Genomic DNA, 27,545 nt, shown 5'->3' with positions numbered 1-27,545 from the left:
AATTTATGATTCAAAATGCTAGCATTCAAAAAGGCAGTGACCTCAAAATTAATGAAGCATTTATCTTAAGCCAGCAAAGAAATAGAAAATAAGCCCAAAGGAAACAATGCTTCTATGATATAATAAATTGTGGAAATAAAAGTCAAATTATAACAACAAAATCGATGGATGTATGAGGTAGCTCTTTGTAAGACTAATCAGGAAAGGAGCCAACGAGAGCAATCAAAAATCAATAGAAATGAAAAGGCCCGGAACAGATGAAATAAGATGAAGTTCTACATTTCCTGACAGTAATCTAATGACTAATGTGTGCTGAATACATTTATAGAAAGTATGACTTAGTAATGACTAGAAAATCTTCATATCTTTATAACAATTAAAGGAACTGTAGTTTAAAATCTTCATGCAGAGAAAATTACAAGCCCCAATGCCTTTATAAACCATTTAAATCAAACTTCCAGTACCAAAGGATCCCAGCATCACACAATTCCCCCAGGGAATAAGCAAGTAGAATTGCACCGTAGCTTCTTTCACGAAGCTGATGAATTCCCAAGACTAAAATCTGACAAAGACGGTATGAAAAAGGAAAATAAGAGGCCAAAGTCAGTCACGAGTACTTGAACAACAACGCTAAAGGAAGGATTTGCAGACAAATTCAACCCATGTGTAGACTGGAAACGGTGACACTTTCTGATGGGTTTATCCCAGCAACACTAGGTTGGTTTGATATTAGAAATCAGAACAATAATGTTCAATACTGAACATTTTAAAGGAATAAACAGAATTATCACGGTATACTAGAAAAGTACTTGAAAAATTAGGCTTGTTCTTAAGCCAAATACTCTTAACAAATTAGGAATAGGAGAGGACTTCTTAGGATGATTCTTACAAACACACACACACACACACATTCATTCACACAAACATACACATCACACTCCACATGTTCTCACATACGTCATACTGCATACCCTATACATACTCATATGCATGCCACATTTATACACACTCATTCACACACACACAAGTATACTCCCTACATGTGCAACTCCAACACTCACACACAATCATGCCACACACACTCATACATACACAAACACACTATACTTCACACATTCTCACACATACTATTGCTGCACACTGTATATAGACTTAAAACACACATTTACACACACACACACACACACACACACACACACACACACCACATTCTCATAGCAAATCTAACTCAGTGGTAAAAGTCCTTGCAGGGTCAGGCTCAAGACATGAGTGCCACCAACACATCTGTTTCAGACAGTGGACAGGAAGTCATAGCCAGCGTGGTAAGAAAAGAGATCGAGATGAGAGCAATGACTGAAGAGGAAGAAATGAAAATCGTAAATCTGTGGATGTGGCTATGCACATAGCGATCCCCAGAGAGCCAACAAATCATTTATTAGGAATAATAAGGTAATTTAACAGGTACCTCGAAAAATCAACCAATACATCAAAACCAATTCTATTTTCACAGAGAATATGATCCTAAAAGATTTTGAATGAGGAAGCAAAATACACAGGGGAATAATGTTTATAAAAACCACCTGTGAATTAAAGGTAACGATTATAAAATCTGGGCAAACAAGACTGACGTGAATGGGGAAGGAGTCACAGACTTACACAGCAATGTTTGATTCTGTACAGATACAAATCCTCAAAAACTTATGTACGGTCAGCACGAGTTTAATCAGAAGGTTCAAAGGCCTCTTTTCTTTTACAAAATGATGGATAAATGTTATATGAAAAGAAGTGGCCAAGAATTGCCAAGGCACTCTCAGTGAAAGTTGAGTGGGTGAAGATCCACCCAGCCAGATATCAAGATCTATTACAAAGCTACAGTAATTAGGGTTTTGCCATATTCTTGAAGCAATGAACTACTTAAGGTGGGAGAGAATTTCTAAAACTTTAGGAATAGAATATAAGAGGGTGTTCTTGGATCTCCAGGCAGAAAGAGAATTTTTCCAACAAGATAAATCTAAGAGTAAAAGAACCTACTGGAGAAGGCAGATGCATTTGGTGATGCTGAGTCTAGGAACCATTCCCTAAGCACAATCATCCTCCTGTGTACATGGTGGGATGTTGGCTCCAAGACCACCTATGGGTACCAAATTCCAAATTCCTTCTGCAGAACAGTACGCTATTTATATCTTCCCTGTGCAAGTCTTCCCATGTGCTTCAAGTAACTCCTCCCTAGGTTATTTATGATTACCTCATACAATGTCCATACTGTGTACATGGTTGTTATGCTGCATTGTTTAGGGAACGATGAGAAAATTTGTACACGTTCAGTTCAAAGGCAGTTTTGAAAGTGTATTTTTGACATGTGGTGGTTTGAATGTAGACCATGTGAATATAGACAGCTGCCTGTAAATGGGGTGGAAAGACAGGTGACAGAACAAGAGGTTATATTGTGTATATTGGTGATCTATATAAAACTAGCAAAATATGACATACAGAATATATGAGTAACTTTAAAAATACTTTATTTTAAATTTATATCTATTAGTGTTTCGTTTATGTTATGAGTTTTGTTATGAATTATAAGTGCTATGCATATACACACATATTTAACACATTCAGTTCCAACAGAGGTCAGAAGAAGGCGCCAGATTTCCTGGAATTGGAGTTACAGGTGATTCTGGGCCTTGATGCGTGTGCTTAGAAACCAAACCCTGATCCTCTACAAGAGCATCAAGGACTCTTCACCATTGCGCCATCTCTCCAGCTCAAATATGTAACTAATGCTTAAATCGCCAAAAATATAAACTAAAGTCCAATGGAAAAGAGAAGATGAGATAAGAATAGCACAGGGAAAAAAAAAACTTTCACCAAAGACACGAAGAGACAAGGCACCTTATTCCCGATCAAAGTAATGGATCGTGCTCAGCACAGTGAAAGACCGTGACACTCCCACTGAAGGGGCCAGGATGACTGGTGCCAAGAAGTGCTGAGGGTGCCGGGACACAGTGATGCTCACACAGGCTCTCCTCTACCTTGGAGCAGGCTCACCATAGCTGACCTGCTCTCAAACCAGCTTCTCGGCCCGGATGGAGATATCCTGAAGGAATGGCTGCGCACGCATTTGAAATGCATGCAATGCTACTCACAGCATCATTGCTGATAGTGGCAAACCTTCAGAGTTTGTGGAGAGCAGAGGCAAAGGGGTCTGGGAGAGACGGAAACATTGAGACCATATGACGGTATTTGAAGGTACTTCTACAAGCAGGTACTTGACATATCTGAAAACAGGGCTGATCAGAAGAACAGTTCGTTTTGGCCTCGGCCAAGATAAACTGCTCAGGTGCAGATGTGGAGATTTAAATAGAGTCAGGACTTTCCAGGGTGGGAGTGAGACGCTATGGTGAACTGACAGATACCGAGAAGGTGGTGGAATCAATGGGTTGGAAATTCTGATTGGTCTGAAGAATTCTGCACTGCGGGGCGGCCAAATAAGTGAGGTGGAAAGATACCAGGTGTGGTCAGAAAATGGAATGCTTACACCTGAGCTTTTGAATAGAGAACAATTGTTTCCCCCATCTTTCTCTCCCCTACTGAGAGGAAAGCACACAATCAGGTGCAGTCATATGGCAGAGAGATGGGGCTTGCAAGACTCAACGAAACATATCAGGCGTTCTGGAGACTGGGGGTAAGGAGGGGCATGTGAGGTCACCAGGGTGATGGGAGAGGATGTGAGCCTGATGGTGAGAAAGAATATGTAAGAGCTTAGTAGGTAGCTTCAGCAAGGAGGAGTGGTCTTTGGTACTGTCTGATAGAAGTTACTTCAGTGGAGCTAGTAATGTTGGGAGCAGATGGAAGGGAAGTGGCTGGCCAGCAGTAGACACCAGCAGGGAATACTTCTATTCCAGGCGCAGGGATCAGAGGATACAGAAGAGTCAGCCTCCTTCTGGGAGGACTGTAGTGACTTCAGTTTCCTCCAGGGACAACAGGGTTCTAGTTGGGGGTGGAGAGAAGACAAGGGAACAGAGGTCATTTTTGCTGAGTCTGGTGAAAGTCTGGAGGAGAGGATGGACCTCTCCGGGACTGAGTCAGATTAGAACCATCCCAACTGCATGGGATGAGAGTTTAGGTGGTAACAGAAGTCTGGACTTCGGACAGTCAGTGACATGTATAACATGTAAGGCAAGTTGTGACCTATCTGGGCCATGAAAAGAAGGCAGAAGTTACTGATTTCATAGGATACAACAGATGCTCAGTAACAAGTAACTTTTATTTTTTCTTATTATTTTTATTTTATCTAGTCCTCAATATCACAATAAAATACTCAAGGATTACAAAATGGACAGAATCACTGACTTAAAATTTAACCTTGCATTGCATATTTTCAGGAATAAAGTTGCCAGGCAGTGGTAGTATGCTCCTTTAAACCCAGCACTCGGGAGGCAGAGGCAGGTGGATCTCTGGGTTTGAGGTCATTCTGGTCTACAGAGTGAGTTCCAGGACAGCCAGGACTACACAGAGAAACTCTGTAGAAAACAAACAGAAAAGAAAGAAAAAGAAGGAAGGAAGGAAATAGGGTTAAAGGCAGGAGCTCAGGCTTCCTAACTGTTAGGCTGTGGATTTATCCTGTTAAACCAACTGCCGGGCCCCCTGAATCTATGTGCTGGCTTGCCATGATGGCTCCACCATTGTGCTTAGCAGACAGGGTCTTTTATTCTGTCACATAGGAGGGCGACTACTCTGTGAGGAAGAGCCTACATTCAGGGAACCTTCTTCACTAACAAATGCATCTCTCACACACACCAACCTCAGAGTCTACCTCCTATACCAGGTTCCTATATTCTGGCCATGATCCCCTATCATCTCTGGGACAGCCCTGGGCTCCAGAGCCCACTAAAGTTTCTTCAATGCACCAACACTAGGTGAATAACATGGCTAACTCATTTCTTCCCACAAAAACCACAACTGGGGCTTTTACTCACATATCTTTTGTCTCTTTGCCCAACATAAATGTTCCCTGCGTGGACTCACATAGCATAGCAGGTCTCTTTCTGCTTGGAAACTATAACACACAATTTGTAACATGTTGCACTCTCTCTACTCAAAAACAAACTGTACATTCCAAAATGTGCCCAGTGTTTATGGGTTGCCAGGCTTACTAAGGGAGGGCCACAAAGCCTTCCCCTCACGGTGCTTCTTCCAGGGCCATTTTGTCTGCACTAAACAACCCACTAACTATTCTTCCTCTTGCCTCCACTGCCTCGGTGATCAAAAGCTTTCCTGAATGTAGCAAAACCAGCTGCTGCTTCCAAAGGAACCCCAGTGGCCTGTGCAAACCATCCCCACCGTGCTTTGCAAGGCTTTGTGTGGTACTGGAGCACCTTCTGGCAGTCCCTTGGATTTCTTTTATGCATGTGATGCCTCAGTCTTGCTGTCTCTGGATTGGGGCAGCTTCAGCCCTGAGCAGGGTCAGCTCAGAATGCAGGCGTGGGGCCAGGCTGGGTTCCCTACGATGTCATCTGACACACCAAGGGCGATCATTGGACAGAGGGGCTGTACCCTCTCTGCACATGCGCACTCCTCAAGGTTGGGAGTAGAGGCAGCTGGGAAGATTCTAGGGACAATGACTAAGATGGAGTGACCAGAGGACTGTCAATCAATTAGAACAGGGATGCAGGGAACAGGGCTCCAGATTATAAGATGCAGTGCTAGGCAGTCTGAGTCTTCGGAGAGACAGACTTTCAGAGTCTATGTGTGACATGGTTAGGACGGCACAGAGTGGCACACAGGAGCCCGCAGCTCTAATGACTTCCACATTGCATAGCTGGAACATCTGGAGCAAGGTGGAAGTGGTAGGAAATAAAATCTAAAAATTAAAATTAGACCCCTTCTGCCTCCAAGACTTAGATTTCACAGTCAGAACTGTGAAGGAAGGAAGTGGGTCTGTGAGTATGGTCTCTCATGGCATTTCCCACTTACTAGGTGTTTCCCACCCACTGAGCTCTGAGTGGAAAATAACCAAGAAGGGACAGGGCTGAAATTAGCATGTTATTGGAAAGACTTGATGTGTCTGCAAGCTGTTTTAATTTAATCCATCAGCGGGGAAAGATACGAAGAGGATTCCAAGCATGGCATCCCTGCAGCCTGGGATGCTAGAAGGGAGCTAGGACAATGGGGTTACCTGTTAGTGACGTAGTCAACAAGATGCTGCTTGAACATGAGGCTCCACTTCTTTATTGTGTTTAACAGAGAGGCCTTGAAGGGTCGCACATCCACTTGCATCCAGCCGTCAAACACCTTGGTGGGCTCCAGGCTGACCACCTCGTCATAGAGCTTTTCATATGAGTCTATCTGGACTTTAAAGTGGTGGAGGAGGGGTGGGGTCTCTGGGATACCATCCTCTGCATGGGCTTCTATCTCCTCGGGTGTGAGGACGTGCCCATAGAGCAGAAACTGACCGAGAATCTCCTTCCTGTCCTCCACGTAGAGGTAGGAATACTGGCTGAAGGTATTCCGGTAGCTGCAGCAGAGAGTCATCATTTTCTGCACCCTCTCCATGAGCGCGCTCCGCAGGCTAGCTAAGTCAGCCATGTCTTCCAGCTCACCCTGGGGGAGTGAGACAACAGCAGGGCGGTTACATTACGGCTTAGTGAGCTCTTCCAGCTGTGGAGGAAAGGCAGATGCTCGCAGGTTCGGTACCTGATAGTGAGGAGAGTCACTGTGTGGGGACAGTCGGGGAACCAGAGATGGTACTGCAAAGATGCTGTCGAGGAGACTCTCAACAATGTCATACAAGCCCCCCTTCACTCCAGAGTCCAGAGACGGGTGGAAAACTAATTCCGGGGGGACAAGACTGAGCTGTGCTTCAAATATCGGGGTGATCCCAGTCTTATACGCTAGAAAAGAAGGCGACAAAAATGACGGTGAGCGGGCATGTGGGCAAGGCATCATTTCATAAAAGTCAGACCCAAGCATTTCTTGAGAACGCAGACAACTGAAAATGTAAATTCTGCCTGACAGCGGGAGGGGGCAGCCCTGCAGTAGTGTGTGTCTCCACAGGGAACCGCTGACATTCGGAATGAGCCTGTTCTTGTGTGGGGTTCTCCTGGGGAATCACAGGGCATTTACTTTTCTTGCCCTTGAAGTACACGGTCCAGTGACAGACCAGCCGGAGCCAGTTCCCTTCCACGGTCTCAACTGCCTCCTGGGGTGATGCCACTTCTCCTGAAGGGGAGCCCACGTAGTCCACCACACAATCCCACCATGATCCCTTTCATGAGTGGGGTGTGCCTGCCCACATTCACACGGGAAAGAGCACCGAAATATCGCAATCCTACCTTTTCCGTTCCTCTTCTATAACCATGGGGCTTACTTTAATTCTGTAGTCTTGCAGTGATAAAAATTTTAAAAACAGCATAAATAATTCACAGATTCCTGATTACTTGCTAGATGAAGTTGCCTTACTAGATTTAAGTCAAAATATAACATGGAGCACCGTGTTCCATGTGTAAGATGAATACTTAAAGTTCCTGGTTCCTGCTGACAATCGTGCATCTTTTGACAGCAGAAACTGAACGGGAGAGTGTTGTGGGCTGGACAGTGTGGCCTAATGAAGTCTCCTGACTGACTCTTATTCTTACCCTCTTATTCTTAGTAAAAGAGCTAAAACTGGGTGTGTGAGCAAAGTCCCCACCTCTATAGGGATTTATATGTAATAATGTGATTCCCACTAGGGAATGATTGGATGGGACCCCAGGGGGTCAGGTGACCCTTTCTTACACATTCCTTCCTCCTTCCTCACAGACTAAACCTTGGATGTGACATGACTCTCTCTACCATAGACTGAGGCCAAGCCCTGAAGAATGACAGAACTACAGAATTAGAGTGACCTGCCACAAAATAGCCATTCTCGTGGACTACTGCTTGGGGTGGGGTGGCCTTCTTTATCCCTTAAGTCATATTTTGGATGGAGCTATGGTTACTGTAGCTTTCCCATTCACTTTAACTAAAAACTACAGGGTCCTCAAAGATCCTATGGAAGACTAAGATCTTACTTTTAAAACCACAGAGATGGAATAATGAATATTATTGTGGGACTCAGAGGGTCTCAAGTGCATTTCAACCCAAGGGAGACAAGTTTACCAAGAGTCTCACAGGTTGATCTCTGGGGGGAGCTGGAAACAACAATACAAACAGTGATAAAAATGCCATGGAACTTGTCTTTAAATAGATTGGGCATCGCATGCCTGAAGTGTTTGGGGCTAGGAGGACTCCAGGGGAGTTAGACTATCTGCACAGATGGCTCATGGAGCCGTCCTGATCCAAAGTCTCAAATGGCCTGACAGCTAAAGCATTTAGGCCGTGGCTAGTATCTCAGAGCATTCTGGATTTCAAAGATTTTAGTCAGGGCTGTGTGATGTGTAGTCGGCCGCACATGGCACATTGCCGTAGAACGTCATACCTTAGTAGGTAAGCCTACATATGGTTTATGGCACTTACAAGATTTGAGAGAACATTTGAGGCTATGGGACTATTTGCCACACATGCTGGCATCAGAACGAAATCCCTACATTGGATAAAATGTAGACATCATTACGACAGGGGAAACACTGCCCCACTTCTTCAATGGAGGTACAAGCCAGTCCTTAGCAGGTAATTTGCAGGGGATGTTTCTTGGTGGGGTAGGTAGCATGTAATTTGTCATTTATGCAAACTGGAGCAGATATGACAAGGAAGTCAACCAAAGCCATAGATACATGCAGTTTTGACCCAACTCAGGGAGGCAGAAATGGACCTAATAAGAAAAATCTAGTGTCTTTATCTGTAAAACCCTGTTTTTGTTTTGTTGTGGGTTGTTTTTGTTGTTGTTTTTTGGTTTTTTTTTTTGAGAGAGAGTGCTTTTATGTAGCCCAGTTGAAGTAGAATTTGCTATGTAGTCCCTCTGGCCTCAAACTTGTGTTTCTCCTGCCTCAGCCTCCTAGATGCTAGAATTACAGGTGTATGCCAGCACACCTGGGCTTAAATTTCATAGCAGCCATAAAGTTCACATTCTGCTAAGAAATATTCACCACCCAAAGGATTTGGAAGGGCTGTATGCTGAAGAAACGATGTTCCTACGCTTTTTGGTCTTCAGGGAAGGGAATATTACGTTGGTGATCTTGGAGAAACATGCCAGTTATTCTCCATTCTTTCATTTCCGATCTTGTCTTCCATCAGAGGGCCAGTGGCACATCAGGCCATTCCATATCAGCATTCAGATAGCAATGAGGCAAGGGTGGGGTCACTAACCTGAGATACCATCTGTAGGGACTGTCCCTAAAGTGGCTGTGGCATCATCCTAGGTCTAGGCAAGGGCTGGGTGGGAGGCTGCCCAAATTTCTAACATCAGAGAAGTCTGTCCAGTTCACTAAGAAGAGAACGCTCATGTTGGTAGCTAAGGGCTAGTTCTCAGGTTTCAGTGTCCCAGGATCTAGAAACCGACCTCCCAGAGTGCATTGCCATCCTTTTTTTCATTTGGGGCAGCCCTGCTCCCTACATGCAGAGATCACACTTTGTACCCTACCTTTTCCAGCTGCCAATGCCATGGAGATGTTTTTTGCAGATACACTGAGCTGAACACTTCTACTGTCTGCATCCTTTCACGGGCTGGGTATCAGGATTCACGTTGGCCTGCTAATGCTATCTCTGTTCCTGGTTATAGGTGACATTAGACACCCATCTCACTTTGATCCTCTGCCTTCAAAATCTTCCTTTGATTGTGTATTTTGACCCATTATTCAACATGACCCTTGCTAGGCAACCCAGAATTCATCAGCATGTGAAGGTCTAGTTTAATTTTTAGTCTTGAACTCTTCTGCCCTTTCTATAACACCATTTACTAGCCACATTGAGATGTTCTAAGGATTTTGACTCTGTGCACCTTACCCCAGTTTGTCCACTCTGATTCAAAGTCTTTATCTCTTTCTAATAGCTTCAGAGATGGCTCATTACCTTCTTAACATTTTTCTCCCTTCTGAGAGCTTTAGTCTCTCTTGCTTCTTGACTCTTTCTCACATATATTCCTGTTTTTGTTTTTTGTTTTCCCTACTTTGCCTGGTAACTTCAAACCTTCAATGTTTCACAAAGGCCACAGAGCTAGAACATGTCCAAGACACAGAACATCCCCCTATCTGCCCACAAGTCAACTGCAAAGGAAGCTGTCCTTAGTAACCGCTTCCCATGGCTCCAGCTCCAGCCACCTGTTTCCTGGATCTTGAGTTTGGTGGAGTCCTCTCTTGCTATGTGTGCGTGTGATGTTTAGAGGCACGATGCATTTCTCTTGGTACAACCTTCTGCTAGTTTACTCGGCATCACTCACAAAACATCCCAGCACTTTGGCAAACCTCAACTGCACTTCACTTTGATACAGTAGCGACTGCTGCTGTTATCTGCCCAGCCATGGCCCATTGCCCTCCATTGGTAGTTACCAGTGTTTTCCAGCAGGTATTTCAGAGAGCAGTCAATGGCAAGAAAGAATCCATCCAACAACATGGAATCGATGTAGTTCACGTATGTCTTCCAGATGCTGGATGCTGGGTCTGCTGCAAATAGAACCAGGTTTTCCTACAAAAGAAAAAAAAAGAAAGGGGGTAAGCCATATTTAACAACACAGGAGAACTGGAAAAACCATTACCAATAAAAACTCATACAAAAAAATAAACAACAACAACACAAAACCTCTCAGCGAAGTTACACATCCTCACAGTCTATTCTTGCAAATGGAGAAAGCCATTGACTGTGGGGAACATAAATCAGGTCTGTGAAGGAGATGTGGGGCCTTGTCTGTCTCTGAGGATGGAGGACAGGGTCTGGATGGCTTTCCAGGGGGAATGCTGAGGAAAATGGCACATGTGTACTTTGACAGCTCTCATTGCTCATACTGCTGAGGGAGGAACATCAGAGGAGGAGGTACGGTAGACAGAAGGATGACTAGGATTCAGGGCTGCAAAGTATTGCCTGTATAATCCTTAGAAATGGGCTATGCTCTGTGGTTGGCACTTGATATTAATTAAAGGCCTTACATCATCCCACTAAGTGATTTAGAAACCAAACCATATGAGAAATCTCTGTGTGTCTCTCTGTCTCTGTCTCTGTCTGTCTGTGTCCCCTCCCCCCACTTCTTGACCCAGGGTACCCTGAGTATCACCATGGTAACAAGGTTTGGACATCAAGACGTGGAAGCCCAAGTGTTCAGTGATGCTCGGCACAGACATCCATCTGCTTTCCGTCATTTTCATTGAGCCTTTATGCTTCTTTCTAGGTAACCCAGGGAGGTGACTCCCTTAAATGGCTCACACTTACCCCTTTAGCAAACACTGCCACATTATAGATCCCGCTGGAGCTTAATGATTTCACAATCCTGCTTTTAAGTGACACGATTCTAAGATTTTGAAGATGCATTACCAACGCCTTTACATCCTAAGTAGATTTAAGGTTTTCTTAATGACTTTAAGCCCATCATTATGCAAATTGTAATACGTGATGATGAGCAGTAGCTTGCAGGTGTTAAGATGTATGTTTCTACACTAAGTAACGGTTAAGCGTATTTTATGTGACAAACTTCTGTTTCACAAAAAAGGTCAGGCTTAGAAAATAGAGTAGATTTTTGATTAGACAAGACCATTGTAGTTGTAAAACAAATAAGGAACAAGTGATCGAGGTACACTTTGCACACACATGCAATCCTGATTCTCAGTAGGCTCAGAGAGGAGGAGCGTGACTTCAAGGCAGTCTGGGTTAAAGAGGGAGACACCATCACTAAAACAAAATAACTGGAACCCAAAATATATTCTCAAATCTGGTGAAAAGAAGATCCAAGGAGCTTATAAACTCCATGCTGGGTGAGAGCAATGAAAATCCGCTCAGGCACATCATAGCCAAATTGAAAACTGAGAAAAGAATATGCATCCATCTATTGAAAGCAACTTGAGCTGGGTGGTGATAGCGCATGTCTTTAATCCCAGCACTCGGGAGACAGCGGCAGGCAGATCTCCATGAGTTCGAGGTCAGCCTGGTCTACAAGAACTAGTTTCAGGACAGCTAGGGCTGTTACACAGAGAAACCCTGTCTCAAAAAAAACTAAAGGTAGTGGGGCAGGGGGAGAAACTCAAAAAGAGGTAATATAGTCCAGAGAAAACAAAGATACAATGACCTGCTTCATACGGAACAGTGTGGGGATGAAGGCCAAGCAACAGTGTATGAAATAAAGCCAGACTACATGGGATTCTGTATACAGTAAAACTGCCCTTCCAAGACCAGGCAAAATCAAGGCTAGTTTTGCTCAAAGCTGAGATGCTGTTTCAACATGAGGCATGAACTCCAGGAGACTAAATAAGATTCCTTAGGTCTAAGGGAAATGAATGTAGATAGCAGCCCAGATCTCCAGGAAAGCACACAAAGCATGACTCTGCTGAGTATGTGGGTAAAGGGAGAACACTATTAATATTTCTAAGTTTCTTTTACAAAGAAGATGGAAAATTATTTATAATTTAGGCAATGCATTTCCCTATTTTCTTTAAATTTGTGCTTATTTTAGAAAATTTTATAAATGTGCATAATGCATTTTGAATACATTCACTTCTCATTACTCTCTCATCCCTCTCCCACTCCGTTTTGATTTCTTCTTCTTTTCAATAAGTCTTCCTCATATTTTCATTTCTCTTTTACTTAAAAATTTTTTATTTCATTTTTTTCTTAAAATTTTAATGAAAAAGTCTAGTGGTATTTAACATATTAATGATTGAATTAATTCAATCATTACTCCTCTATTACTATATTTAATACATTAATGTAGCATAGGTGTTATATAATGAGGGTATCTTAGTTTTTCTTTCTATTGCTGTGATAAAAACTTAAGGGAGAAAAGTTGTGTTTTAATCTCTTAATTCCAGTTCGTCGTTGTGAGGAAGTCAAGGAGGCAGATACTTGAAGTAGGAACAATACAGTCACAGTCAAGTGCAGAGAACAACGAAGCAGTGCGGGTATGTCAATGCTCACCGCTCTTGCAGCTTCGAACAGCCCAGCCTGTCAGACTTGAGCCTCCCACACTCAGCATGTGCTCAAATAACCTCATGAACAAAGTTCTTCACACGCTCGCCCAGAAGCCAGCCTAACTGAAATCATTTCTCCTTGAAACTCCCTATTCACATGTGTCAAGTGGACCATCCAAGCTAACCATGGCAAGCTGGAGGGGCTAAGTGGACCTGCCCTGTCCAAGGTCTCTATGGCTCGGGATGAAACCTCTATCAGTCCCTAGCAAAGGAAGGCAACTTTGTAAACGCTGGAAGAATAACTGGGCTGTCATTTGGATGTTGAAAATTATATGTGAACCCACAAGGTCATGGACGCAGAAAAAACAGAGGGGAAGAAAGACACAAAACAAATGAAAACATAGCAGAAATAGACTCTTTTATATCCATATTTCACATAAACAATCCGAGGATTCCAGTTAAAAGGGGAATCGTTACTGATAAGAACACATTTCTTGGGCTGAGAAAGACAGCTCAACAGTTAAGAACACATACTGTTCTCATAGAGGACCCAAATTAGGTTCTCAGCATCCACTTCAGGGTGGCTCACAACCACCTACAACTCCAGCATCTGGGGATCCAGGGTTATCTCTAGATTCCATGGGTATCTACACTGACTGGTCCACATACCTACAGACATACACATATACACATAATTTTTTAAATCTAAGAAATTATAAATGCTTCTACTATAAACTGGTTACAAAGATGAGCATTTTTGAATATAGAGAACTAACTAGGTTGAAGGGAAGAGTGTTGGGAGATGGATAATGCAAATAATAGAACTAATGAATTAGGAAGGAAAGTTACATTATCAAAAAAAAAAAAAAAAAAAACCAGACTTCAAAACGAAGGAGTATAATCGGAAATCAAGAAGGACTTTCACAATGATGGCACAGTCAATTCATCACGGGATTATGATCATTGTAAATTATAAGTGAGCTTGTGCTAACAGAGCTCACATCCATGATGAAAAATTTGACAGAACTAAAGGATTAAATAGACACATCTAAAACAACAGAGATTTTAATGTTCCACCTCCATCAACTGATAGAACAAATAGATAAACAAGGCCAGAAGGCATCCCACAGATCCCAAATGATGCCACACCAAACAGCAGAAGACATTGTCAATGCCCAAGAAATCATCACCAAGAGAGACTATGGACTAGGGTGCAGAAAAAAATCTCAGTTAATCCCCAGCCTGTCTCTGACCACAGAGCTAAATTAGGCATCAATTCCATTAAGATATGCAAAGAAGTATGAAGCATAAGAAAATTAGAGCATACATTCCTAAATGATCACTGGGTTAACCAAGTGGCACATGGGAAACCCTGAAGCCAATAGCAAGGTACAGCAGTTTAGGCAGTGGTGGCACAAGCCTTTAATCCCAGCACTCGGGAGGCAGAGGCTGGCAGATCTCTCTCTATGAGTTCAAGGTCGGCTCCTGGTCTACAGAGTGAGTTCCAGGACAGTCTCCAAAGCTACACACAGAGAAACCTTGTCTTGAAAAGAAAAACAAAACAAAACAATACAGCAAACAAACTAAACTTCATGGAAGCCATACACATCAAAGAAAGAAAGGTCTAATGTCAAGACCCTAAATTCCTATCCTAGGAGTTTGTTTTAAAAGATAAACAAATACATCCTAAAATTACTAAATCTAGTACCAGAAGACGTCAAGAAAACAAAGTAAAAAAAGTTCTTCATCTTTCAAAGGCATAATTTAGGCAACTATCTCCTTCATTTAATGGGTCATCATTAACATTTCTGACTGGACATCTTAATTGTGTTTTAAGAACAGCCTTTCTAGAATAGTGATTTCTTCTCGACTTCTGACATGAGTCAACCTGCCAGACAGTGTCCACGGCTTTTCCAGTAGTGTTGGGGCTGGCGGCCATTTCTATCCCAATACTCACAGAGAGGCTTTAGTTGTGGGTGGTGGGACATGAGGCTGCCCTGACCACACTACAGGACATAAAGCCTGGCTATATTAACTGTGGCACTGTGAGTTCTTTCTTCTGATCATGGCAGGGATGCCACGACACTCTCTCATCTCTCAAGGCTCTTTAGAGAGAGGTCAGAAAGATAATCCCCTAGAGCCACACCAGGCTGCATGGGCGGGGTTTGGCTGGTTAGCGCAGTGGATGATTTTGGATTCTGCTCTGCCATCTCCTCCTAGATTTAGGGGTTAGGGGTGAGACTGGAGTTAATTTAGACAGTGGTCATACTGACACGTTGATTTGGGGCCTTATGATCTCCTAGCTTTAGTTGTTTTACTGTTAGTCTGAAGTTTTATTCTTGCTTTCAGAAGACACAGCATGTATTGATTATTCTAACGCACAGATTCCTTTCTAGCATTCACACACCCTTCTCGATAGTGCGTCTAAGAGACCCCTTGTTACCTGAACAAGAGCGTGAATCTTAACGCCAGAGTCCCTGATGAGGCCGTAGTATTTTTCCTTGCGATCCTGCTGATCATCCAGAGAAAGGGAGCATTCTTTTTTCCCATCTTTTCTCTTAAATATTGGAGACACCCATGTTTTCATGATGTTCTGAATCTCTTCCACGTTGTCTTTTGTCTTCTGAATTCTTTGTTCCAGGTCATGAATGCTATTGGTTATTTGCATGGTATAATCCCAAACGCCTGCTCCCCAAAAGAAATAGAATCAACTGAAATGGTACATGGTGGTGGCAAAGCTGAGGGGCTGTGTGCTATGATTGATGGGAGTTTATGCCTGAAGACTGTAGGAGACTTTTCTGTGCAGGTTACTTCATTTTCAGCAGAGACCATTCCTGACTTTATTAAAAAGTCAGCCCTTCCCATAATTCTATTATACAGTAAGACAAACAATGTAGTTATGACATACATAAGAGGTATCATTGCTGCTAGGGAATTCCAGAGAAATTAGATGCTTTTATGTGGATTAGTCATCTTTTGATTATAGTAACTTGCACTGTACTGTGGGTTGAAAAATGGTATTTCTTTTCACATATTGGGTAAAGTCCTAACATGGTTAATGGAATATTCTACGACTTTCATGAGCTAGCTATGATCTCCTTTTTGAACTCTAAGCTTTCTGGGGACTTTAATTATCTTTCCTATTCCATAATTCTTCACATTTTAGATTAAACTTTGTGATAGACTTAAAAATCATGGCAATCTTACATAATTTAGGTTTTATATATTTCCCCCTCTGCCCCTGACAAATGTGTCTGAAAAGAGGCAGCATTTTGTTTCTAAGCCAAATCAGGTTGCGGAGGATAATGAGGGGTCTTTTAGCTTTGCTGGGTTTTTCAGTCCCCACATTCCCTTCTGACTGAAGGTGGCTCCCTGTTACCTTCTGTTTTCCAGCTCAGTGTCTCCTCTGCAGCTCTCAGGCGGAGATCAATATTTTGCAGCTCTTTCTCTACTAGCGGAAATTCCACCTCAAGCAGAGTTTTCATAACCTTGTTGTACCAATTTGCCATCAACTCCAAGTTGGCCACAAGCTGCCGATAGAATTCCCTGGAGGAGAACATGGTTGCTGCTGTCTCGGGAATAAGATTCACTTCAGTGGACTGAAGATAGCTCATTTCTTTCAACACTGAAATCAGCTGAGGAAAGAAGCCAACACAAGTAGCATTTGCTTAGGGGCAGCAGGAAAGCAGCTGTATCCAGGAAGGACCCAAGAGTCTCAGGGGCCTAAAGGCCTTGGGCCTCTAGTTGACCTCTGTCTCCATCAGCTCCTGGCATACAGCTCAGGGAAGGAAGAGTAAGCATTCGGCAGAGAGAAGATAACTTGGATGGCAGCAAGACCACCAGTAGGAGATACTGAGAAAGGAGCCACTGGCAGCAAAGGGGAGGGCTTTGTTTCCTATGCTTAGAATATGTGGCTCCTGAGAAGAGGCTATGCTGCCAGCCCCACCTGGGGGTGAATCACCTGCTTGAACAACCCATAGGCATGCAGAGATGGAAATGTAAACTCCGGTAGTATCTTCATGCATGCACCTACAGAGAAGCTATGTAGGTTGAGAGAAGCCCATGACAAAGCTGTCACATGGGCTCAGAATAGCCCATGACTTCTGTAATCCTGATCAGGCATTTCCTGGTATTCTAATATACTAGGAGGTGGGGAAAGAAGTCACCCAGCTCCTCCCCCCTTCCACGTCTGTGAGCCCCTAGGTTTACTGGCAAATGCAAAAATGAAAAGCCCAGCTGAGATCTTAGGAGACACAGAGAGGTCCTGGCAGGGTATTAACACCAGTGACAAAGCAAGGACCAAGCTCTAAATCCTTCCCACCTCCTTATATAAAGCTGCCAGACACCAGCTTGCCTTCTAAGAGCTGAGTTCTTCATTGCCAACTACGAGCCAGTCTAACTGAGAGTACCAGCCAGCCCTGCTAAGAGGACCAACTAGCCCTACTGAGAGTACCAGCTGTCCTACTGAGAATCAACTGTCCTCCTGAGAGTACCAGTCAGCCCTACTGACAGTACTAGCTAGCCCTGCTAAGAGTACCAACCAGCCCTACTTAGAGTACCAGTCAGCCCTACTGAGAATACCAACCATCCTACTGAGAGTATCAGCCAGCCCTACTGAGAGTACCAGCTATCCTACTGAGAGTACCAGTGAGTTCTACTGAGTACTGGCCAGCCCTATTGAGAATACCACTGAAAGTAGGACAAATGCTATCTATTCATTAGGAAATGAATTGTTTCCTATTTACTTTGAAGCATGCTCAAGATCAATATCAAAAACTTCAATGTAAAAAGCAAAACCAGAATATGTGTGACTATTATATGTTGAGGTAGAGAAGATTATTCTAAACAAAACCACAACATAAGATATAAAACTATATGCATAAAATATCAGACAGGTAATAAAATGACAAACTAGAGCAATATCTGAAGATTAGATAGATAGATAGATAGATAGATAGATGTAGATAATCTCATGTAGTCTAGGATGACCTTCATCCCTCTGATAGAGCTGAAGATAGCCTTGAATTACCAGTCCTCTTGATTTCATCTCCTGAGTGCTAGGATTACAGATACCACCACCCTCAGCCTTCTTCATTCTCATTATCTGAGAGTTATTCCCCAAATATCCTAACAAATTACCAGTAAAGGAGACTACTTCTACTAAAGAATGGTTCGCAGGTATATATGAACAAAAGAAGTCATTCTCAAGAAATACAAAACCACAATGAGAACATGCTGGAAGCCCACCTTTCACCAGTAATCAAATATACGCAATTTTATGGGGAGTTGTTTCTGTATCAATGGTCTGGAAGCGATATTAAAAAACAGAATGTATCCTGTTGTCAGGAGAAGGACCGAGTTCTATCTTTCCAGAGGACAAGATGACAAGCTTGATTAAGTCTCAAAATGTGGCTATGCTCCAGGCAGCAGGAGCGACACCTCCAGGACAGACCTGTTAGGTTGTCACTCATTGCCTCCTCCAAGATTTATAAAACCTAATGTTGCCGAGAGGATGAAATAACCTTTAGTGGAGAACCTTTGATCAGGTCTTTCCCCCAGAACTTTCCTTTGGGATTTTTCCTATGCTGTCTAGTAAGATAGATTTTTACAAACTGAGACACCGATTCCCAGTTGGATTGTGGGTTCCTTGAAGACAGAAAAAAAGTGATGTCACAGCTCTAATGACAATTCCAACATGTACTTCAGACCCTGCACAAGAAGTAAATGTGTGAGGTAGGTCATGGAAGTCTGAGACCAAATGACGGAAGGTTCTTCACAATGTACTCAAGAGCAAGCAACGATGACTTCGTCCTTTTCGAACAGCATATACAACCTCAGCCCCATAACTTCACATTATCCAGTTACAACATAGCTGCCTTAGTTTGTATACATATGCTTTATGATGTTTGCACAATGGAAAATCATTTAGCAATGTATTTCTGAAGAAGTGTCTCTGTTATTATGCAACTCATGCCTGTTTCCCTGTTGTGAAAAATCAAATCCACTGGTCAACCCAGAGGAAGACTGTGAACCTGGATAACTTACAAAAGTATTCTGACTGAGGATTTTACCCCCCACATAAGAAAGTGCAGGGTGGGGGCTGGAGAGATGGCTCAGCGGTTAAGACTATTGCCTGCTCTTTTACAAGTCCTGAGTTCAATTCCCAGCAACCACATAGTGGCTCACAACCATCTGTAATGAGGTCTGGTGCCCTCTTTTGGCCTGTAGGCGTCAACATAGACAGAATATTGTATACATAATAAAGAAAGAAAGAAAGAAAGAAAGAAAGAAAGAAAGAAAGAAAGAAAGAAAGAAAGAAAAATATTTTTTAAAAAGAAAGTGCAGGGTGGAAGTTCTTTTCGTAGTTTTTGAAATTCTTTTAAAAGCCTCCTGACCCTTGAAATCAGCAGGTTCATGGAGGCTGCTGGAAGAGCAGTTAGGTGGAAGTTACCATCACCCAGCTGACCTGTGGGCTAAAGTTGACAGAGAGCTGCTTGGTGTTGGGGTCACGATGCAGAAGTGGTAGGGACAGGTTGTACTGTGACTTCTCCGACACGGTCTGACACCAGTCCTCGTAAAGTCTTCTCTCATATCTGAAACAACCAGAGACGGCAGCCCCCTCAGAAACACCCTGCAAAGCCCCAGATCCTGGCCCTGCTCTGTGGTACAAACTAGAAGCAGCTTGGGCCTGATCCAGCCAGGCTGAGGCAGTACCCTTCAGGAGCTTGCTGATCTTTACAGGTGGTGCCACTACAATCAGAGGATAGAAAGACTCTACATGGTCTTTGGGGGTGAGATAAAAAGTCATGCTTAGATCCAGAGACACAGAGAAAAGATATTAGTAACAGCTGCTCTCACACCAACCTTCAAGTACCCCATGGAATTCATTATTCAGTTATCACACATTGACATGACACACGCCATGCGCAGAGACTAAATCAATGAATTAATAACCCAAGATAAATAGAGTAAATGGGGTGGGGGGACCACAGGAAGATTACCAGAATACAGAGCAGCAAAATTGGTCTTAGAGGGGGTAGTGGGTGTTGGACATCTGACGGCAGAGGCGAGGAGCTGGAGGGGAATAAGGAGATCAAGGAAGCCTCAAGGGGGAGATGATAGAGCAATTCTTGACTCAGTCCCATGGCTGAGCAGAGGTGGGCTGATGATCCCCATGAAAAGCAAGGGTGAGGTGTGGTTGTGAGAAACAGCCTGAGGCTGGAGGGATGGGGGCCTGGGAAATAATGGGAACCTCTGAGAGGTTTCCAGTTGTTAGGGATGTATTGACATTGTTGGATTTGACCACAGCGTGCGCACCGAGGAACACAAAGGTGGAGGCAGGGAGGGCTGTCAGAAGCCACTATGGCAGTTCAGGCTGGAGTAGATCTAGTTGTTTGAGAAGAGTCTGGCGACGGAGACAAGGAAGAGAAGATACACCTAAGTATTTACAGGGTATCTGCACATGGTGGCGCACACCTTTAATCCCAGCACTCGGGAGGCGGAGGCAGGAGGATCTCTGTCAGTTTGAGGCCAGCCTGGTCTACAGACTAAGTTCCAGGACAGTCAGAACTGTTACACAGAGAAACCCTGTCTCAAGCCCCCCCCACCCGCCGCAAAAGGATATTTACAGGGGGGTAAGGGGTAAATGTGTGGGTTCCTGACAGACAGAGGTGCCACCAGTTCATTTGTCTAGCCCAACGGCAGACAATGTCAGAACCTGGGCTTTTTCTGCCTATGTCCTGCTCTCCAGAATCAGGTGAAAGGCAGAAGGCAGTACCGTGTTGGAGGAGGAGCCTGTAGACCCTGAACCTCTAAAAGATCCCCTGGGCTTTAGAGTAGCAACCATTACCGGCCAATCTTCTTTCACTTTCTCTCTCAAAGGATGGAGGCCATATTTCGAGACTTAGCTTCACTCCAGACGGTACACACTACTGCTTTCTGTTCACCGAGCAGCGACTGCAATCCCAGACCTCTCAGCGCACCGTGTGTGGCACCCCCGCCTCTCCACAAGGTTCACAGACCCAGGGACATGACACTGGGAACAGATGTGTGTCCAGAGGAGAGCCACATTCCCCTGAGACTTGTTTTCAAGACCCTGGAATGATCACTCACAAATTGCTTGGCTATACCATACAGCACACAGTGATGTCTCAGAGCTGATACAGAACAAGCCCTGTGAACAGCAAAAGGCACACGGTGTGGGGGCGGGGCAATCTGCAGGACGACGCAATCGCAGAAGCTGCTTACTTTTCTAACAGTGAGAGCAGATCTTCGTATTTTTGTATCATTCGCTTTCCTTCAGCAGATTGCAAGCACCTATCAGTTCACAGCAAAGGGGGAGAAAAACGAAAGACACACAATTAGAAGAAGCCCAAATTATGACCTGATGTATAAACTGCAGTCTACAGAGAAAGTATTGATAACTGGGAGACTGAGGCAGGAGGAACATGCGTCTCAGCCCTGCTTGGGTTACAAACAAGGATCCTATGCATCTCAAGAAAAACAAAAACCAAACAAAACGGAGATGGGACAGTCTCCTGGGATGGTTTTCAAAGGGCCTTGGAAGAGATTGCATTCTCCTCCCTGAACATCCTCCACAGGCCACTAGAGGGCATCTGCACATGCTAAAGTTCCAGGCCATTCTCCAGATTAGAGGAACAGTGGACTCTATAGTGCCTGTGGGCTCTGCCAAATGTTCTCCTGGATAAATTAGTCATATATACACCAGACAATTGAGGTTCCACAAAATATGAATAAAAGGAAAGTTGAGAGAGTAAAGAAATATTTTAGGTGATATTGTTTTCTGGGTATAAAGAAAAAACAGCCATATAACATTAATAACATTACATGCATGTATATGTGCATATAATATATAGGCAATAGATAAATTATGATTAATAGATAGATATATAGAGGGAGACAGAGAGAGACACATACAAGGACACAGAAACATGGTGACTCCCTTTCCCTAGAATAGGTACAGATAGAGGGGTTTCTGAAATCCGTCCAGGACTTGATCAGAAATACTGCTACTCCCGACATGTTTACAGGAATCCCTGGCCACCTCTCAACTCCTAAAGTGAGTACACATATAATGTAACGCACACACACACACCTGCACACAGAAACACATCACAAACACTGTACTCTCACACATGCATGCAGAGGCTTCTGCCAGGATGCCGAAGATGGCAGCAGAGTGCAGGAGAGTCTGCCCTGCAATACCGCTACCCCACAACTCTTCCCCTCCTTCCCCCCCTCCCCGCTTTTGACACAAACTGTAATAGGAAATAAATGCCCGGCTCTAGGGAAAACGGGTGAGGTATCTTTAATTTTCAAATATCTTCACACTAACTGTGTGGAGTCTGTTTCTGTGTATCCTGCTAGCAAAACAGGGAAGTTTATTGCTAAATCTTTAACATCCACTTTCTCCTTGTGCCGGCACAGGTTTCTTCACATGTTCCCTGGAGACTTCTACAAACCCCTAACTCGCTCAGAGAGAACTCCGACTGCTTTGCTCCCTTTTGTGCTGAATGAGCAGTTATGTCTCATTATGCTCTGGACCAGGCAGGTGGCTTGCCCGTCATATCCCCTTATTCCCTCACACTCTGCAGGATTTCTACAGGAATCACAATGGCCACATCTCAGATTTGGATCTGGAAGGACTAAGGCAGAGGCGTATGTGGTTTAATTCAGAGCATGCATCAGGCCATGTTGCCTGGTGGTTTACAGAGAGGTCACCGGGAACAATGCAATGATGTTTTCAGTTTACTTTGTGGTAGAAGCCAACAGAATTCTCTCTTTTTAAGAAATGTTATTTTATGTGTATGAGTGTTTTGCATGTCTATATGGCTGTGCACTGGTGTCCATGGAGCCAGAGAGGGAATTGGATTCCCTAGACTGAGAGCCACCTAGCAAACAGTCATGTTATTTATGGAGGAAGCCTAGAACTAAGAACTAGCTGGGGTGGGGACTACCAAGCCTGGGTACCTCTTAGGAGCTGTGCTCCTTGCAGGATCCACTGAAGTCTCTGATTCAGCCAATCAGCAGCTCATCTCCGCCCACCAGCCACCCAGTCTCAGAATGCTCTGCCCTTTAGCTTTTGTTCCTAAGGCCATTCTTTGCAGTCCCTGCTCACATATCTCGGAGTTGGCTTCCTGGGAACCAGACCTATGGCAGCTCAGCAGTTCCTTTGCCTGGAAGTAGCCTTGATCGTCCCTGCATGTTTTCCTCATTTTGCTTTAAGGGGTATGTCCAAGGGGGCTGGGGGCTCAGTCCTGTTTCAGGCAGAATTCTCTATGGCTAGAGACCATTGGAAAGAACTGTGGGCTGGAAGCTGGAGCCCCAAATGTCTCTCAGTGATTTCTTGACTGTCTCTGGGAACAGAGGGGAGTCACTGCCCTTCTTTATGTCTTGTTTCTCTATCTGCAGCATTAAAAAGCTTATCCAGAGCAGAACAGATATCAGCTTCTCTCTAAGGGGAGATTGCTCATGTCAGAGCTGCTTGTCTAACCGGTGACCCTGGAGTGGGGTAGTGACTGATCCCTACAGATGCCATGCTTCTGTCTCACGTCTTGAAAGAAATTTAATCTTGCTACCTGAGCCCTGGGTCTCTGCGGACATCCCTGACTCAGACCAATGGCCAGCTTCCAAATCCTTTGCCTTTGTTGCTCTTAGCAATGCCAAGGACTTTGAACAAGATCAAGATGTCTACAAAGAAGGCATCAGAGGAAGACTGCTTGTCCCTGGGCAGGAGGCAAACACTATGTCTCCTCTTGCTTACTGCTAGCAGGCAAGAGTCTTCTAAGCGGCTCAACTTCTAGACCCAGCCAGGAAGCAAGGTTGTACTTCTGTAAGCTGGCTACCATTAATCACCAAAGGGAGTTTGCCAAAGAAACAGAGTCCCAGCTCAGATTCAGACCTGACATGTGAGGCCAGGGAGCTACATCTCTAAAATGATCACACATTACATTTGGGAACTACTTGTTATTCTCCAGGTATCCCAGTGGCGCAGAGTCCTTTTCCAAGGAAGCAATGTCGAGGGCCTCCTTAGAGTGTGAAACCCCTGGTTTGGTTTTCCTATGGCAGGCTAAGCATCAGTTAACCCTGAAGGATCCACATCTCAGCCCACATGTACTAAAATCATCACTGTTTAATAGAACCTAGTCTGAACATGGAATGATGGGGGGGGCTGGTGCTGGGGAGGCTCAGTCAGGTGCCTCTCAAGAATCAGATACTTACGGATGTGTGGTGTGTGTGAAGTTGCTGAAGGGACCCTGGATGCGCTGCCTCAGCTCCCGTGCCCAGCGGATGCCCCCAGCCATGGTGGGCATGTTCTTGTGCACAGGTGAGAATCCTGCAGACAGAAATAACTATAATGAAGAGAAGGCACAGCCCCCAGCTCCCTCCACCGCAGGAAAGCTTTTTCTAGTTATCCCTACATTGCTGCATCTACTTCCAGACTGACATCGCCCTGGGCCCACACTAAGTCAAATGCCCGACTAAAGAGACCCTTGGGAGGATACAACAGCTCAGGGAACATGACTCCCTTGCCCAGTCATTCTGATTGGTCTGGCAACTGGTCATTACTTTTCAGGACATCTCAAGAAAGTTTTCTTGAACACTAAGGGTTGAAGACAACTGTCTTAAACAGAAAGTTTCATCTTTCTGAGATTTGGTTTTCTCCTTTGTAAAATGGGGGTGGCATCTCTCTTTTGCTTAGCGACAGTCAAAGGATTTTGTTGGAATTCAGTCAGGTTATGAATGAACAAGCCATGTGGATTATGAAGTATGTCAGGTGCCTGTGTTTATTATCTCAGTTCATATACTGAATTTCTTTCCCTATAAACAGTTATCATGATTTAGCAAAGGGGAGATTTCACCTAAAGATAAAACCACTCCACCTTCAGTTTCCCTGGTAGGATTAAGAGTGCCCACCATCTCCTGTCATTTCTAACACTGCAGAGGAGCTGAGGGGACTGTCCTATTATCTCACCAGGAGCTCCACTGCAGAAGTGTGACATCTCAGGGTTTACATTAGCTGCAGACTCTATCTTACATGTTTGAAAGTCAAACATGAGTTTATTTCGGTTTCATACATGTTTCTTGAGTCCTTGCTAGATGCAAGGCATCTGTTTGGGGGCTGGGTGAGAGGCAAAATCATTAACACTGAGAGGTGGTTCATCACAGTGTGTGAGCCACATTCCACCCAAGATGAAAAGAATGGTCGCTAGAGGACTGTGGCCAACAGGTCCAAGGGTGGGAGAAGATGGTGTGAAGCGTGACGGGCCCTGGTTGGGATCCTGCTAGTTCCTCCCTCCAGAAGCACAGTGGTTATGGCAGTGCAAGGCACAGGTAACTTCTTTCCAGGCATGTAAAATGTACATTGAGTGATCATGACGATCAACCAGTGTGACAACAGGGATCCATCAGTTCACCCATTATGCCAAGGCCACAGTGGATCAGTGGTGCTCAAGGTTTCACTGATATAGGTCACCCCAGCAATATCATTCTCCCACACTGAGAAAAGTACAGGTCAGTGAACTCTGCAATCACCCAAGATGATCTGGAATTTCCAGCAAAAAGGACTATGATTGTTGCTCTCTGAGGATGTCCTGTACCCATAAGTTAACCAGAGGAGTGTAAGTGCATTCTGCCCATTCCAGTAACAGAACACATCCCTCATACTCCCCTGGCAACCGCCCTACCATGCTCCGCCTCCTCCTGGATGCGCTGATTGTAGAGGAGCCTCACAGCATCCAGGTCTCTGCTGAACATTCGAATGAGGGCCAAGTATTTGTGTGACACATCGTGTGCTACCAGAGGCCTTTCAAGGAGGGTTCCCGCGATGTCTAACAGCTGTCAAGAGGATAATGACAGGCACTTAACCTTCCCAGGGCTGCCAACCTTCTGCTTCCTGTTCTGTTTCCCCTTCTTATGACTCAGTACAGGAGCGATGCACATATGTTATGGTGGAACTCTAGCAGTGACCCCACATGGGGATATCTAGAACTTTTCCCTTCTCCTTTCTTGGCTGCTTAGAAAGTCGGGGGAAGGTTGGAAGTATTTGCTTTATGAGTGAAGTTTTCACTCTGTGGTACAGGGTTGGCCTGGAAGTCATGATCCTCCCATCTCGGCATCCCTAGTGTTGGGATTACTCATCTGTCCCATCTCAGGTACTCTGTCCTTTGTCACACTGGGAATCTACCAAGATTCCTAAGGATTGAAATAAAAGGAAAACAAAAGACACCAGGAAGGTAGACTGATCTGCCCACGGAATATACAACACATGAGGGAGGGTGGTTGTGATGTGTAGACAGAGGCTGCTGTCCCATCTGGTTCTGCAGCCATTCAGTCCCAAAGAAACACACAGAGGTCTATGTTATTTATAAACTGATTGGCCTATTAGCTTAGGCTTCTTATCAACTAACTCTGACATCTTAACCCATAATTCTTGTTTGTGTTAGCCACATGGCTTGGTACCTTCTATCAGTGAAGCATTCTCATCTTGCTTCCTATGTACCTGGGTGACAGCTGCAGACTGAGCCTTTCCTCTTCTCAGAATTCTCCTATTCTGGTTGCCCTGCCTATACTTTCTGCCTGGCTACTGGCCAATCAGCATTTTATTAAACCAACACAAGTGACAAATCTTTACAGGGTACAAGACCATTGTCCCACAGTAGTGAAGGAAAAAGATAAAAGAATGTTTCAGGAATGAGCTGCCCTGCCAATCATAAGCCTGACAAGAACAATCTGAGGTGTTTTTCCATACATTAAACCTAGCCCTAGGTGCTTACTAAAAAAAATAGACATTGTTTAATGATGCCGCTGTTCGTGTGATGCTTCCTCAGCCTAAGTCACATAGGGACTCCGTCATATTAGGATAAATACTACTGTTTTTGAACCCAAATTCCATTATAACAGTGGTTCACAAACTCCTTAACCTTTTAAGACAGTTTTGGTGATGTCCTCCAACTATAAAATTATTTTTATTGCTACTTCATAACTGTAATTTTGCTTCCTTTTAGGAATTGGAATGTGAATATTTTTGGAGATAGAGGTTTGCCAAGAGTCATGACCCACAGGTTGAGAAAGGCTGCATTATGAGCTCCCATTTCTACTTCACACTTCAAGTCAGAGGTTGAAAAAGAATAGCCACTGCAGGGCCAAATTTGTTTCATGGTACATTTTTCAAATGGTCTGTTTCAGAGAGGAGAGAGAGGGGGGCGAGGGAGAGAGATCAATGAAAATTGTATATATAAGTCAAGATTATACCCACAAATCCTACAACTGGAAGTGGAATAGACCCCACGTGTCCTAGACCGGAAGCCCATTCTGCCACAAGCTCACGCCACACCAAGGCATTTTCTCATCACTTTTGAAAATCACTACCCTTCAAAGTATGAGAAGGGGGAAAGTGGGCAATTGCCCGGAGATGGTGAGTCTGGCCCAGAACCTGAGATTGTTCTAGAAAGTCTTGAGTTTTCAGGTCACACCATGGGTAACAGCTAAGCACAGAGAAGA

General features: G+C 44.1%; 1 protein-coding gene across 1 annotated transcript in view; it reads right to left on the bottom strand.

Moving 5' to 3' along the window:
- Positions 1-27,545, bottom strand: part of Dnah9 (dynein axonemal heavy chain 9) — a 342,434-nt gene that overhangs the window by 273,689 nt on the left and 41,200 nt on the right. Inside the window, exons 9-17 of the mRNA XM_038324554.1 lie at positions 25,730-25,880; positions 24,264-24,378; positions 21,270-21,338; positions 19,489-19,615; positions 16,402-16,657; positions 15,466-15,707; positions 10,461-10,596; positions 6,694-6,890; positions 6,176-6,600 (exon numbers count right to left, since the gene is read on the bottom strand). Of these exons, the coding sequence (XP_038180482.1) occupies positions 6,176-6,600; positions 6,694-6,890; positions 10,461-10,596; positions 15,466-15,707; positions 16,402-16,657; positions 19,489-19,615; positions 21,270-21,338; positions 24,264-24,378; positions 25,730-25,880 (1,718 nt within the window). The remainder of the gene's footprint in view (positions 1-6,175; positions 6,601-6,693; positions 6,891-10,460; positions 10,597-15,465; positions 15,708-16,401; positions 16,658-19,488; positions 19,616-21,269; positions 21,339-24,263; positions 24,379-25,729; positions 25,881-27,545) is intronic.

Source organism: Arvicola amphibius, chromosome 4, assembly GCF_903992535.2.
Source record: "Arvicola amphibius chromosome 4, mArvAmp1.2, whole genome shotgun sequence".
In the NCBI taxonomy this organism is placed as follows: Eukaryota; Metazoa; Chordata; class Mammalia; order Rodentia; family Cricetidae; genus Arvicola; species Arvicola amphibius.
The sequence above is the reverse complement of the archived record's forward strand: the minus strand, read 5'-3'. Positions and strand labels throughout refer to the sequence as shown.